The sequence below is a fragment of the Papilio xuthus genome, unplaced genomic scaffold (genome assembly GCF_000836235.2).
Source record: "Papilio xuthus unplaced genomic scaffold, Pxut_1.1 DF825946.1, whole genome shotgun sequence".
In the NCBI taxonomy this organism is placed as follows: Eukaryota; Metazoa; Arthropoda; class Insecta; order Lepidoptera; family Papilionidae; genus Papilio; species Papilio xuthus.
This window is the reverse complement of record NW_013532703.1, coordinates 14780588-14794741: the sequence shown is the minus strand read 5'-3', so window position 1 is coordinate 14794741 and position 14154 is coordinate 14780588. Positions and strand designations below refer to the sequence as shown.

Here is a 14154-nt window from a genome sequence, read left to right as displayed (position 1 = left end):
TTTACTGTCTTATGAGGAGGAGGTAACCTGTGACTAGAGCTGACAAGGGCATCACCAGACGATAATTTAGGCTACGTCTATGATCTTATTCTAAGTAGATTTATTTTCAATTCTAGATGAGGTAGAGACAGCTGCCCTCCCTGATCCTCTCAAAGGGTAATCTGGTAGAAGTAGACTTAGAAAGGGAATGTTCTATGAAGGAATGAGATTGTACGAAGATAGATCTATTTGGAGGACATTCTCGTCTCTCCTACATTTTATATGTGAGACAAGGACAGAGATACGACAAGGATTACTTTTCTGTGTGAGATATCAACGAACGCGTTTGTGCATATCTCATATTAACACTTTGTAGTATAATTTTTTATAGTAAAAAGTGACAAATGAGCAAATACAAAGGAAAAAACGCGAAACTTGCAGATGGGTACTTTAAGTTCCAGGAGAGATGTTACTGACAATCTTTTTGATGTATATTGCAGGTGATGTAAGAGTTTGGTGTAAGGTGGTACTTTGCCGTCCATGTGCCGACATCGCGCCCCGCCCCCACCCCGCACCCTCCCCACACACAAAGTGCAACCTATTGTAACACGTATTATCATAGCAATAAGCATCTGTTTACTTTGCATACTGTTGCTAAGTACTAACTGCCGTAATCTGACTTAAGTGATCCTTATTGTAGATTTAGTTTGATATAATCCACGCTAAGGAGCTCTCTATGTGTCCTAATCTTTGAATAATTGTTATTTCATAGATTTTTTCAGTACATTCCTATATCTTATATAAAAATATAACTAATGGACCGAGCCTCTGAATTGCAGTTTTTATGCAAATTGTTAATAAAATAACTTTTAGTAAAAATATTTTGCTTTTTATCTCTGTGTGATGTTAATTTTTAAAACTGTCACTGACTGCCTTACATTTTTTTAAATGTTGCTGTTTTTTTTTCTAAGATTTTATAATTATGTATGAATTTTCATACATTACAGTACATGTTATTATGAGTTTCTTCAGGAATACTCATACAAAAACAGATTTCGTTTCGTTTCCGTTCCTTTTAAAGAACATAATGGTTACATTTTTTTTACTGTTTTGGGTATTGGAAACCCATAGTTACAATAAACGCATAATAAACAATGTATTTAGTTAACAATTAATATCTTAAAATCGCGAATCCAGTTTTTTTTAATAAAGTAATTTTTATTACTTCTTTTCTTTTAAGCGATAAGATCGTCTCTTAATATTTTCTTCCTTACGCGTCTTCCAACTTGAAACTATTTTGCTTATTTTTTTTTAAATAAATGTAGGCATAATAAAAGGAATTAGACAATACGTAATAAAATTGGGTGTAATTTAAGAGGGCCTTTTTCATTCCAAAATTTTTTTTCTTTGTAGACTTTTTAGATAATGTTAGATAATTTTCTTTTAATTTCACGGGACTAAATTTAATAATTTCAATATGTAGCTTATAAAGTTAATTCCAAACGTTTTAATAATAGTGTTACGTTTAATTATTTCTTAAGCTCTTCAAGTTATTTTGTCGAGAAACCTACTTATGTTTTTAGCACAAAGTCAATTCCACTGACGAAACATTTGAACAAAAACATTCCTTGTTCCAATATTGAAACTCCACGATTATGAACATTTTACATCAATCCAGGGCAGTGTTCGAAATAATGGCTGGATTTTAACTGGAATATATAAACACACCAGTATGCGTTGAGCATTCCAGTGTGCGATAACATTTATCGTTTTGTAATCCAGCTCTGATTTGAATCACTGGACTGGAAGGATGTAAACTGGGCATTATGTAAAAATGTCTCTCTTTTAGAAAATCAATAATTAACATAACTATACTAGGTTTTAATACTCAGTACATCGCATGTTTTAGTAACTTTTGTTTTAAAATATGAATATGTTTTGTGTATTTTGCCGAACGCGAAAAGAAATTCAATTTAAAACACTTTTTTTTTAAATATTCTTTACAACCAGTTCTTGATGTAAATACTCTTCAGAAAGTATTTTTTTTGTACAAAATATGGAGATTTTTTAAGTGCACATTGTTCGTATTTTTTTTTGTTTTTCGAATAATTTGGAGGCTTTTAATGTATACGACATTTAATATAAGAATACGTACTTAGATATAATGAGTTCCTTATTTCACACGGTACGAATACATTTGGGTTGTTGTACAGTAATTCTTTGTCTCTGAGAGTATGCGAGGAAAACCATTTCATACATTAAAATTATTGTATGTGAACCCGAGTTATACTAACAGAAAGAAACAAGACGGAAAAATCTGCTCTGATGAATTCATATAAGATTTTGATTCAGCTTTCTTATGTGTTTGTCTATTACATATCATATAATTATTGACACAAATCTAAAACCTAAATAGAAAATTATTTTACTTTAAATTCGTGTCATTCGTTTCATATCCGGGTTTGTAATATTAATTTTTCTTGTATCGAAGTTTGTCAATAAGCAATATTTTACTCGTTACTAAAAATGTAAAAAGCACAATTTTTGTGCCGTCTTTTTCGGGATTACTGGTATGTGCATGTTATTGAATAATACGAAAGTAATTGTAAAATCCCAGTAAGTAATAAGTTATGACTATTTAATCAGGTAACAGATTAACTTACGATTAACTAGTATGTAATCTGGTACGGTATTAGGATGAATAAACATCGAAACCTAGCAACGAAGTGTACTTTTTTAGGTGCAATAAAGTTAAATAATGTAATAAACATCGTTTTATTTTATCCACCCGCTTCATATATTTACCTACCTTTACCTTTTTTTAACGTGGGGAAATGCCTTACGCATACCATCCTTCAAAGACGAAGGTAGTTATATCGGGCTTGCACCGACTAAAACCCCACGGCGGTCGCCACCGGCGCTAAAGATATTGTTCCCTAAGTAACCATGAGTTTCCGAGACCAAAATCCTCGTTTAAAATATATTGTTGCTTCTGTTTTGTCAAAGATAATATTATGTACAGAGATTTGGTCTCAGAAACTCAACTCACAAACTTTTTTGTCATATTTAGTTCATCACCATCAACAGTTCACCTCAATACATTCACATGATTTAAAAACTCATACTATATTTTAAATGAAACAATGAACAGATTTAAATATTTTAATAATTTTCTACAACTATAATAAATTTATGTTTACGCATTAGCTTCCTTATCATTAGGTTTAACATCCCACGCACCCACTTCTAATAATACATCCTTCTTAGATTCAAAGTATTCCTTGTACCACATAATGTGATCTTTCTTCTCCTGAGCTGTGTAGAATGGATTTTTAGAGAGACCAACACACACTAACTCCATGAAATGTCTGATCGGCCCACGGGTTGGGCACCAACCTTCTAAGTGAACATCTAAGAAAATATGCTCAGAAAAATGTACATTATTTTCTTCTTCAAGTCCTAAAACAAACAAAGATAAGTAAAAAATTAACTTTCTTAAGGAAAAACTTTGTTTATATGTGCCTACATTATTATTTCTTAATTTGAAAGATAATCAGAGGGATTACAATGTTTTTCTACAGGATTATTATCACAAACTTTAAAGCAATATGCAGCTACAGTTGTTTAAAAGTATAATATGACATGATGTTACAAACAAAATAACTTCTCTTACTCTTCAATCTATGCCAAAAATGTAAGATCCATACATATTACAAGATTTTACCTTGTTCATTGTTAATAGGGAACTTCCAGACTTTCCCCTGCTCTGTCCACTGTATCATCTTCTGGAAGTAATTAGCAGGTGGTTGTAAGGTGGCAAGATCTAACTCCCTTTGGTTCAATCTGTCCCACATATCAAGCTTTGTGCCATAATTCTCTTCTTTAGCTTTAAATATACCTAAAGGTTCTCCACCAAATATATTGACTGCAGTAGCTTGGGGTAAGCTGTGATTAGGAAAATGAAATTAGGTAACCATTTTTTATTTATCTTCTAAAAATCTTATACATTAATATGTCTGTCTCATAATCTTACCTCTTTTTAACAAATTCTTTCCTTTGTGCAAATCTGGTTTTTGGAGCTTCCGTCCGTGCCCTCTCCACAAGTCGTTTAACTTGCTGCCCCCTAGTTTCCGTTTTGAAACCTTCATCACTTTCCTTCATTCTATCCACTTTCATTCCTACTAATAAGTCGCTAGAATAAAAAAAATAAGTTCAAAGTACAGTAAGATTGACATAATAACTCTTTAGTCATAAGATGTTACATTGTGTGTAACCTTCATAATGCAAGTATGTGGGACTAAAATTAATTAATTAACCTTAAACTTGTAGAGGTCTGATTAATTTTACCGAGAACCTTTGACAACAATTCAGCTTCAGTATGCTTCACATCTCCACCAATTGCTTGAGCAACATCCTCTGCCGCTTTTGTAAGATTCTCCTCTGTAATTGTATAAATTAAAATTAAACAGAAGTACATTAATTTATACTAAGCATGGATAGTAAGGAATGAATATTATGACTTGGCTATGAATATTATTTTTTTGTACTTTTGACTCATATATTATGAGATGTCTTGCTCTTACCTATTTTTTGTGTGTTCCTTTCTGTATCATCAACTTTTGGTTTCTGTTTTCTTTCAGGAGCTACAGTGAACTTTTCTGTATATTCGCTTTCGCTTATTTTAGGCGCTGCCATCATGCTTTTGAGAAGAGCTTGAATTTTTTCTGTTGGATTCTCAGAATTACTTTTATTTTGTACTTTATCATCTTTGTCTTCTACATTTGGTACTTTTCCATCTTTTTCTGGTGGTTTTTCAGACAAACATCTCACAATCAACCTGAAATCTCGTTTGAATTTTAGTCTGAAAATAAAATACATTTGATGAATATGTGAAAATACATATTATGCACTTTGGAATATAAGACAACGTCTTCAAACCTTGTTAACATTTTGTTTTATAGCTTATTACTATTACAGCTTGAAATTAGAAAAAGTCCTATTTTGTAAATAAATTTTCGATTTATTTTGTAAAGAGGTTATGTTAGTGATGTTGTGTACCAACTTCCAGAGTAGGAGCGATTGACATTAGAAAATCGATTTCTTCATGAAAGATTTATAATTATATCGATTTTTTAAAATAAGCATTGATCTTAACACTAACATTTAACAGACTGCTCCAAGACAATTTGACGTACTTTTATGGTTTTTATCAAGTTTTATGTCCGGATGATATTGATCACTTTCATGACTCGTGGTTCGGTCAATCCCCGATAATGTCTTCGAAGGCATCTTAAAACAAATTCTGGATTACTATGTCTTCTGTGGTCAAATGTTAGTTATGGTAGAAAGAGACAAAGTGATGATGGAGTAAGAAGGCATATTTTTGTGCGAACTTTCGTTAGCCTGAAATGGCCCTTAATAACCTTTATCAATATTTTCAGTAAACAACGTAGAAAGATGCAAAATAAAACGAGTTAAAATTTAAATGTTTAAGGCACTTTATTGGCGGACGGGACTAATTGCCGACATGTATATTTACAGTTTATATCGAAGTAAATAATCCTACAATTGTCATACAATTGACACAACATAAGAATACATAAATATCATTACTAAATTATTATAACAATTAAAGAAGTCTAATCTTCTTTACTGCAGAATAACATCTTCATCTGTTTATTAAATGTCATGTCACATAAATATTGATTAAAATATCGATAAATTAATCGATATATTGTTAAATTACACATTTCAGTGAACTTATTTTGTTGTATTCCATGGTTTTTCACAAACAAAACTAATAACAAACCTATGTTAGGTAACATAGGTTATGTTTTACATGCAGAATGAGAGAGATAACGAAATGTTCTTATCGCAGAGTTTTGTTGTGGTTAATACATGGTTACTTTACGAAAGTTGAAAAATACAAAAAATGTTTTACTTTGTCAGATTTTTAGAGAAATATTCAACTGTAAAATGAATATTATCGGTAACATACTATGAAACATATTTCTAAATTATAAAATAAATATCACTAATTTTATGACTAACTTACATGTATCAAGTAAGTAGCACTGCAGGGTATAATAAACAAATAAAATTTGATAGCCACATAATGGCTGATTTTTTTCTCAATAAATTAAAGCTATTTATTATTTCTACTGTATACTTATATGTCATTTTTTATCCTTCGCCTTTTTAAAAAGGCACAAATAAAAGTTTTTGTAGTTCCAGAAAAAAATTATAATGTACTAAAACTTATGAGCACTGGAAGACAAAATATACTCTTTTTTAATAACAAACTTTTACTTACGAGACTAAATTCTGACTAAAAATTCCGGTAGGCTTTATTACTTAATATGATAAACGAACTATCAGCACCATTATTAAACAGTATACAACATTTAAACGAAATTTAAACCTAAATTGACTTTTACAATAACATAATGTAAATACACAGTACATCTATTAGTATGCCAAATAAAAACCAGTTTAATACAGTAAATGCTTTTGAGCAAATAATAAAGTCAAATGTCATTTTATAAATCAAATAAGTTGAAATCTTTTTATTGTTAGACAATAATTTCAACTAAATGTACCAATATTGACATATAATTATGATAATTAATATAAGTACACAATCGCTTGTGATGCAACTAATATACAAACGAAATCAAATATGGCACTATGTTAGCAACATTTTGATGCACCATTGGCAGTGAACATTTATTTACAAAACAATTTATTAATTAATAAACCGTAAAAAACGTATGACTGTACCTTTATGACACTCAGGACAAGAGTACAAAACAAATGACACCTAAATTATCAAAATCGGTTCATTCGTTTAGGCTACAGGCGGTCACAATGGAATTTAATTTTACCATAGACAATTGGGTAAAAAGTTACTAAGTTAACTTCGGCATAGACAATTGGGTAAAAAGTTACTAAGTTAACTTCGGTAAGTATCACTTTTCACAGCTTTTAGGAACTAATTTTAATGAATCCGAAGTGTGTGAATCCTGGACGGAGCCATAGCGTTCTGTTCTGTTCTCTCTGTGCGATGTTGACTGTATCACCTTTGTAGAGTCGGGCGAGCGTGTGCGTGGCGCATGAGATCTGCGAACGATCGAGCGCGCGCGAGCTCGAGTCGTCGCCTGTCGCGCACGTGCTCAGTAGCCGAGGATCCTGGTTGGGCTGACGTGCCCATATGAAGTAACAATTTGGCGCGTGTGTTAAGTACACGATCTGGAAATAATCACGAATTTATAGGTACTATCAGGGAATCTAGCGGTGTTCCTTAAAACCGACAGTTGTTTGAACGATTCGTAAGCATTGAGACGACGCGGAAACAACAACCAATAGAACGCATCTTTTAAATATGCTTTTACAAATAAAGTCGTTTATTAGTATACCTCTATTTGCTTTTTACTGTTATTTTATAAGGGGTGAGCATTGCAAGGAAAAAGGTATTTTTTCTCAAGATCGCGCCTAATTGAACTTAGCATTCTCAGTCTTAAAGGCAAGGTAAAGCTGGTTATGCGAGTCAGAAGTTTTCTCTTATATTTAAAGCAAGTGTTAAAATAAACAAATTCATACATTTGCTACACTAAATACAGTATTTGTGTTAGATTATTCGTAAGTTTACAAACGCGCGCGTCATACTTGGACGGGATTAACTAATGCTTGCTATTGTTTCAATCATCTGTCCTGTTTAATATTTAGTTTAAATGATGTATGACGAATTGGTTTTTTCAATTTAAATCCAAGACTATACAACAAATTGGATTTAACTTGGATAATATGTGGGAAACAGATTATAAAACTTAGAACTGCACTCAATAGAACACTAAGGAATACTAAGACGATATACCTGTGTGTAAACGAAGTATAGTCCTGATTCCTGAATGACGAAATAGTTGGTGTTGAGTTCTATTTTAGTTTCGCTTCCTTTGGTGGACACCTCCAGGTCTCGTAACCATGGACCAACGATTGCTGAGGAAAAAAAAATGATTAATGATGTAAAAACTTTTTCTAAACCGATCTCAGAAGGACGGTAAAGGTACATTGCTATGGCCGGTTAATTGTTTTTAACAAACAATAAAATTATTTAAGTATTTCTTTGTGTCTTTGATTTGAATGAATTTCGCAACAAATCTATATTGATTCATAGACTTAGTAAGAAGTTATTTTCGTTAATAGGCTACGTATAGATATCTTAGGTCTTAGCATACCTTGAATGGAATAAAAGATTTGACCGTTATTTTTTTAATAAATTTATTAGTGTTACCTGTTGTGATTATAGGCCTCGTTGTTTACACGATAAGCGGAAATCGTTAATGTAATCGCATAATTAAATAATTACTGCCATTATGATCACTGAGTTATATGAGTTGGCAACACTTGATATGCGAGCCGTACGAAATGATTGTATTTTATTCGAAGCGATATACAGGATGTTACAAAATTAAATTTTCAACAAATCTTCAATCAAAGTATGATATAATTATATAAAGTTGTGTTTTAGACGAGAATTAACTTAATATTTACCGAATAAAAAAAATTACTTCATGACAAATATTTTACTATAATTTTAGGAATTTTAGCATTGGTTAAAATGATTAAGAGCATACCTCTCACTTTAACCACATAAAATTGTATCATTAAATCATAAGGAAAATCCGTTATATTGGTCTGTATGTATCCAGGTATGCTACTAGAAAACAGTTCTTAGAAAACAATAATTTATTTCTTTATTATATTTAAACGATTATACTAATGAAGGTCGAGAGAAAGGAAAGATCAGGTCTGCAGAACTCGGATCCAATTCAAGTACTACACGATAAGGACGGTAAACGGTGGATTTATTGTCGAAGGGTTGGTAGTAGAAGATTGTCAATCGTATAGATAAAAAATATTTATAGTTTCGGACGGAGTTCCGATATAGTTGCACTTTGGCGCGCCCCGGTTAAACCGCAAGTCCTTATTGTCAAGCGCTAGTCACGTGCCCTATCGGGGTGTAACCCTCTACTGAGACTTATCTTATCTCAGTAAATTGATATTAAATGATACAAAGATGATTTAGTTCAAAGCAAGAAGCTAAATATTTCTGACTATGCAAAATAAAATTACGCTGTATAGCTGTATGCTTAACATAGTTTATACGTAAAGAACATAGTTAATATTATGATCCGACAACTGGAATTGTTATGAGAATATGTTTTCAAATATAATGAGTCATGGAAGACAATATTCTTTGTCCATTAAAATGTAATATTTTTATATCAAAGAAAGAGCTATAAATGTTATTCTTGCCTACAATTTGGTTTAAACTTTAAAGTGTTTCGAGAGTAAACGCTTGATTACCACTTTAGAGTGTAATAATCGTAGTTGCGTTACTCTTGTACTAAAATTATTCTTGTCTCTATCTTTTTCAAAGATAATGAAAGAGACGCCATGTGTTATGTTTTCTAAGTACAATAGTTGGATGATAATTTAATTGAACTAGTATTAATATCTCATATAACGTCACGAACACTTCAAGATAACCTTAAAGTGGTTCTTTATTTTGCAACATAATAACACTGCGATAGCCTTATATCTGACTAAGACTTATGACCTAAGGTCGAGTTTTTGAAGTCGAACTGCAGGAGAAACAATTGCTTTTGTTTTATATTTTTAAAAACACAAATTATAAAATTTATTTGTTTAAGGTTGAGACAAATAATGCAAGAATTAATATTAAAATTAAATTAATTACTATAATAACAATGACACATTTCATAAAATCCCCTCGTGACGACAGTGATCGTGTTAAACGGCGTTTTTGTTTTGGGCGGTTTTACCCTGAACCATTACCAGTTTCCAGGGTTCTTAACACTATTTTTTTTTAATTTTGGTAATCTAAATTTGTAACGTTGGTTTTTAAGACACTCTTTAACTTCCCAAAAAAAAAAATCGTATTGTGCAAATTGTTGGAAACTTTTTTTTATGTTGTCAAAAGATATTTTTAACAATACAGTTAGCTAATTTATTAGAAAGCACAATGGAGGTTTTTAACGTATAGCCCTATCAGACTGTTTACTCTTGTTAGTGTAAATTCTTGATAAGGATTAAAATGTTTGCTTCCGTTTGAGTGTTTGCGTCTATTATGAAATTAATCTTTGAAACTGGATCGTGTCAAGAGGTTTTTATTGAGCAGTTACCAACTCAAGTTGCATTGCTTGAGATAAATATTTATATCTTGACCATGTGAATTTTTATGTCAGTAATTTTCGCGCGAAAATTGACCATAGACAAAAATAGACATTTTTTTAATTTTAAAATCGATCATAGTAAATATGATAAATAACATGATTATCGATTTTATTTGAAAAGAGAAATTTTGAACTATGTTTACAGTTTGTTTAATGATTAAACAGAAAATATGTTTTATCTTCTTCAGTTAGTAATAAGTAGACACACAACTTTATTTATGTTTACTATTTGTGCTATCATTATTAAAAAGATCAATAAATTGTAACAATTTAAGTTTGGAATGCACATCTTTAATTAGAGACAGCTTTCCTTAAAAAGAACATCACAATAGTGTCTGGCCACTTCGTTTGTTAACAGATTAATTTCCATCTGAACCTTCGTTTAAGCTTAATCAAGTATCAAGTTTGTATAGTATTAATAATTTATTTATTCTGATTTGTACTTAATGTTGTCTACAAAGGGTTGCAATTTGAATGGCTAGTAAAACATTCAAACAATGCATACAACTAGGACTTAGACATCCTGCGGTACGCACATAAATTATCATGTTAATCACATATTTGTTGTGCTGTGAACGCTACTCTGTGATATGTGAATGAATGGTCCAAATGTTATTACAAAGAATTGTAAACATTATTACAATGTAGTTACAGTTTATAATTCATTGTACATAATATTAGGAATTAAATATATTTTTAATACTGAGTATTTATTCTTTGTTACTTTATTTGTGATTCATCATAATACTGGCAGTTAATACTGCTATTCTGCACTAGTTATGTTATGGAAAGAATGTATTCAAGAAAGTAATTTTTGAATAGTACAAATTTGTTACAAATAGTTGTATTATGTCTATTTAAAACTAATGTAATAATTAGGTAGTGTGAACTTACCTTGAGATCCCATATTGACTTCTCTCATTGCTCCATTGAAGTGAACTACCAGAGGCTCTAAAAAAGAGGCACAAAATTGTTACATTTAAAATATAAAAGATAAACTTAAAACATACTATTAAAATTGATTTAAATAAAATATTTACCTTTTTGGAATGCTGCCATGTCATAAACAGGTGCCTTGTCTTTTTTGGAGTCTTTTTTGCTGGAGTCAACAAGCAACATGTCCTCCCCAAGGTCTTCAACATAGTACCTCCTGGCATTTGGTGATATGTCTTCCTTGGCAAAGTTCATACGCGGCTCACGGCCCTCCACTCGCACTTGAGGCCGCAGCCTCGACACCAGAGCACTATGCACCGGTTTGTCCTCTTCCACTACACCGTCTTTAAAGTTCTGAATTAGAAACTGTTCTCGCACCAACTCTATTTGCTTCCTCATTGATATCATCTCATTCCAGTAGTAAAATGCCACTGAACAACTAATTATCATACACACGACGCTAAGCAAGAAGTTCATTATGAACAAAAGTTTTATTTTCTTGGAAGACGCTATCGACAAAGTCGTATTTATATGCACTCCGACGTCTGCCGGTTTCTCTAAAAATATAACACAAATAAATATCACGTAATTAATTTGAATAATTTAAAGATAAATAAGGTATAGTCACCTGTTTTTAAATGTATCACAGTTCCATCTTTAACTTTTCTATCATTACTAGTATTCAAAAAAATATTCGCCGCACCTGGTGAGTTAAGAGGAACCCCCTCGCATAAGTTTATTTTTCTATCTGCATCCATTATTATAGTACAGCGTACTACTGTTTATGCAAAATATTAACGTGGGCGACGCCGTCCCTAAACAAAGGAAGTAAAGCTTATTAAAAGTTCGCACGGAGCGCACGATAACCGAGAGTTGATAACAAAAAACACATTACATACCAAAAATATTTCGTTTGCACTACATAAACTCACTAAAACTACACTCTATTTAATTCTATTTTAAGTTTTTCAAAGACTTAATTCTATAAAAACCGGTCCCTTCTTTCACCAAAACAAACAAAAATGTAAATAACACAAGCGAAACTTTCAATTTGTTCGTTTTCTGACGGCCCACAATGGCGCGATCGTGCGGCTTGGCCGCCCGCTACTGGACTGTATGTCGTCGCGCCAAATTCAAACTGAGAGCCTGTGAAGGAGCGGTTGTGCCGAGAACAAAATATGGTCGCGCGCGGTACGTCACCGATTGCCCGTAGTGTGTGCTCTTAACTTTTACCAATGAATGTAATGCTTCAATTAGTTTTAATCGTCCTTTTATTGCTTTTGATAGAGTAAAATTGCAAGCGTAAGCAAATTTTGTTTAACAACAAATAGAGCCCTCGTTTAAGGTACCTATACCTTTTCGCTAATTTCGTTGTACGTGTAATTGGAATCGATTAATTAATTACTGTCGCCAGGGGTGATTTAAAGTTAAATAATGGTAAAATTTTGTATTGTGAAATTATTCGAATATTTGATGAAATGATCATAAACATATATTTATTTTTTACATCTAGACAAATAATATTTATTTGTCAACCTAAGTGCTAGAAAAAGAGTCATTATAAATTAGTGAAATATTCATCATCACGTAGCCCATTTCCCTTTCATTGTTATTTTCCCTTGCATTTTTATTAATTGATTTTATATTTAATTAGCTAATAAAATGTTTTTAGGTACAGACTGCAGATCAGTAAAAATGTACCTACTTCTTAGAAATTCTATAATACCATCTTTGTTGCTTACCTGTTTATTGTTAAGGTGTTTGTTACACCTTACTTTGCTCAGGTAGATTCCACAAGGGAAGGGAAAACGTAAGTAAGAAGAAACGCACTAGCGGCTCAAATAATTCTGAATATTCGTTCGCAACGTCGGGTACTGAAATATAAAGTACCGGCGAATCCAAAAACAGATGCAATGCTTATGACTGCAACTATAATATAACAGACCAGCTGCTTCCAATCCTTGCTCTATTAAGTGTCGCATCGTCTTTTCATAAGTTTCTATCCTGGAATTTCCACTGTCGTGATCCCAATAAAGCATACTTCAATTGCATAATTCTCCTTGAAAAAAATAGACATACTATAAATAATAAACGAAAATTAAACAGTTGTCTGGAATCATAGCTCAAATAATAAAAAATATTGTGGGAACAAAGTTTTAATTTAACGATACCATTTAATTATGTGTACTCTGATTAAATAGAGCAATGTGTTTTTGTTTGTATATATCTATAAATAAAATTGACTCTGCCCCTTAAGTTACAGCATATGCAAATAACTTCAGAGATTCTATTCGCGGCACGTGCGAAGTATTGAACGCTTTCAGATTTAAACTGGACTTTGTAGTAAAAATAAAGTTTTAGATCTTTCTTTGGTCTTTCGATAGTTGCATGGTAATATTCAAATTAACAAATAAATTATCAATAAATAGTTTAACAATTTAATTAACTAATTTATTTATGTAAAAATACAAGATTTTTTGCTTGGTTGACAAATTTAAATTCATCTCGAGCTATTAACAGTAGCTAAGATATATTGTAATCTTTTTTACCTAATTCTTTGGATTACAGGTGTAAGAGTAGGTAGGGCTTTACTATTGAGTGTGGCAGTAAGTCCATATTAAAATAAATTAATAAAAGTTTGTTATGGTTGTCTATGGTATAATATAGTCAAAGATATTCCTGCAGCAAAGATAAATATCTTCGCGATCTCCGGGTACGCTGGTACTGGCTGACTGGATATTTTCGTCTTGTCTGGAACAGTATTCAATTCGCCTCTACTATGCCGGTGTACATATTTGAGATGTCTCAGCTCTTCTCGTTTGTGATTTCAAGAGTATACATCTAACGTTTGATGTTCAATGATATTGTTTAATTGAAAGTTTGACAACGATTGCTAATAATATAATGAACGAAAAAATACGATAATAATCACCGTTATAATGCAGAAATAAGCAGAAGTATTTTTTCTTAGTTACTATACGTACAA

General features: G+C 31.7%; 3 protein-coding genes across 3 annotated transcripts in view; 1 reads left to right on the top strand and 2 right to left on the bottom strand.

The window, feature by feature from the left end:
• LOC106124985 (glucose-6-phosphate 1-epimerase) overlaps window positions 1–800 on the top strand; it is a 20941-nt gene extending 20141 nt beyond the window's left edge. Inside the window, exon 8 of the mRNA XM_013322054.1 lies at window positions 480–800. Within this exon, the coding sequence (XP_013177508.1) occupies window positions 480–488 (9 nt within the window). The 3' untranslated portion in view covers window positions 489–800. The remainder of the gene's footprint in view (window positions 1–479) is intronic.
• A 2327-nt stretch (window positions 801–3127) lies between these two features.
• Window positions 3128–4959, bottom strand: mRpS31 (mitochondrial ribosomal protein S31). Its single transcript, XM_013320495.1, has 6 exons — window positions 4918–4959; window positions 4563–4840; window positions 4296–4419; window positions 4013–4171; window positions 3704–3924; window positions 3128–3438 (listed from the first exon to the last, which is right to left on the bottom strand). Exons 1-6 carry the CDS (start codon window positions 4926–4928, stop codon window positions 3176–3178), a joined length of 1056 nt encoding a protein of 351 aa, XP_013175949.1. The 5' UTR covers window positions 4929–4959; the 3' UTR covers window positions 3128–3175.
• A 500-nt stretch (window positions 4960–5459) lies between these two features.
• On the bottom strand, window positions 5460–12300 carry LOC106124906 (uncharacterized). The gene is made up of 7 exons (XM_013321923.1): window positions 12068–12300; window positions 11797–11983; window positions 11276–11725; window positions 11130–11186; window positions 7853–7974; window positions 6936–7227; window positions 5460–6896 (listed from the first exon to the last, which is right to left on the bottom strand). The coding sequence occupies exons 2-6, from the start codon at window positions 11924–11926 to the stop codon at window positions 6964–6966; spliced, it is 1023 nt and encodes a 340-aa protein (XP_013177377.1). The 5' UTR covers window positions 11927–11983; window positions 12068–12300; the 3' UTR covers window positions 5460–6896; window positions 6936–6963.
• Window positions 12301–14154: the final 1854 nt, after the last annotated feature.

Coding starts and splice junctions, on each gene's coding strand:
- mRpS31 (XM_013320495.1), bottom strand. Junction 4,420..4,562: donor AAGGAACACACAAAAAATAG/GTAAGAGCAAGA, acceptor ATACAATTACAG/AGGAGAATCTTACAAAAGCG. Junction 3,925..4,012: donor AAAGAATTTGTTAAAAAGAG/GTAAGATTATGA, acceptor TCCTAATCACAG/CTTACCCCAAGCTACTGCAG.
- LOC106124906 (XM_013321923.1), bottom strand. CDS start 11,926: ATGGATGCAGATAGAAAAATAAACTTATGCGAGGGGGTTCCTCTTAAC. Junction 7,975..11,129: donor AGTCAATATGGGATCTCAAG/GTAAGTTCACAC, acceptor TTTTTTCCTCAG/CAATCGTTGGTCCATGGTTA. Junction 7,228..7,852: donor TATACTTCGTTTACACACAG/GTATATCGTCTT, acceptor GATTATTTCCAG/ATCGTGTACTTAACACACGC.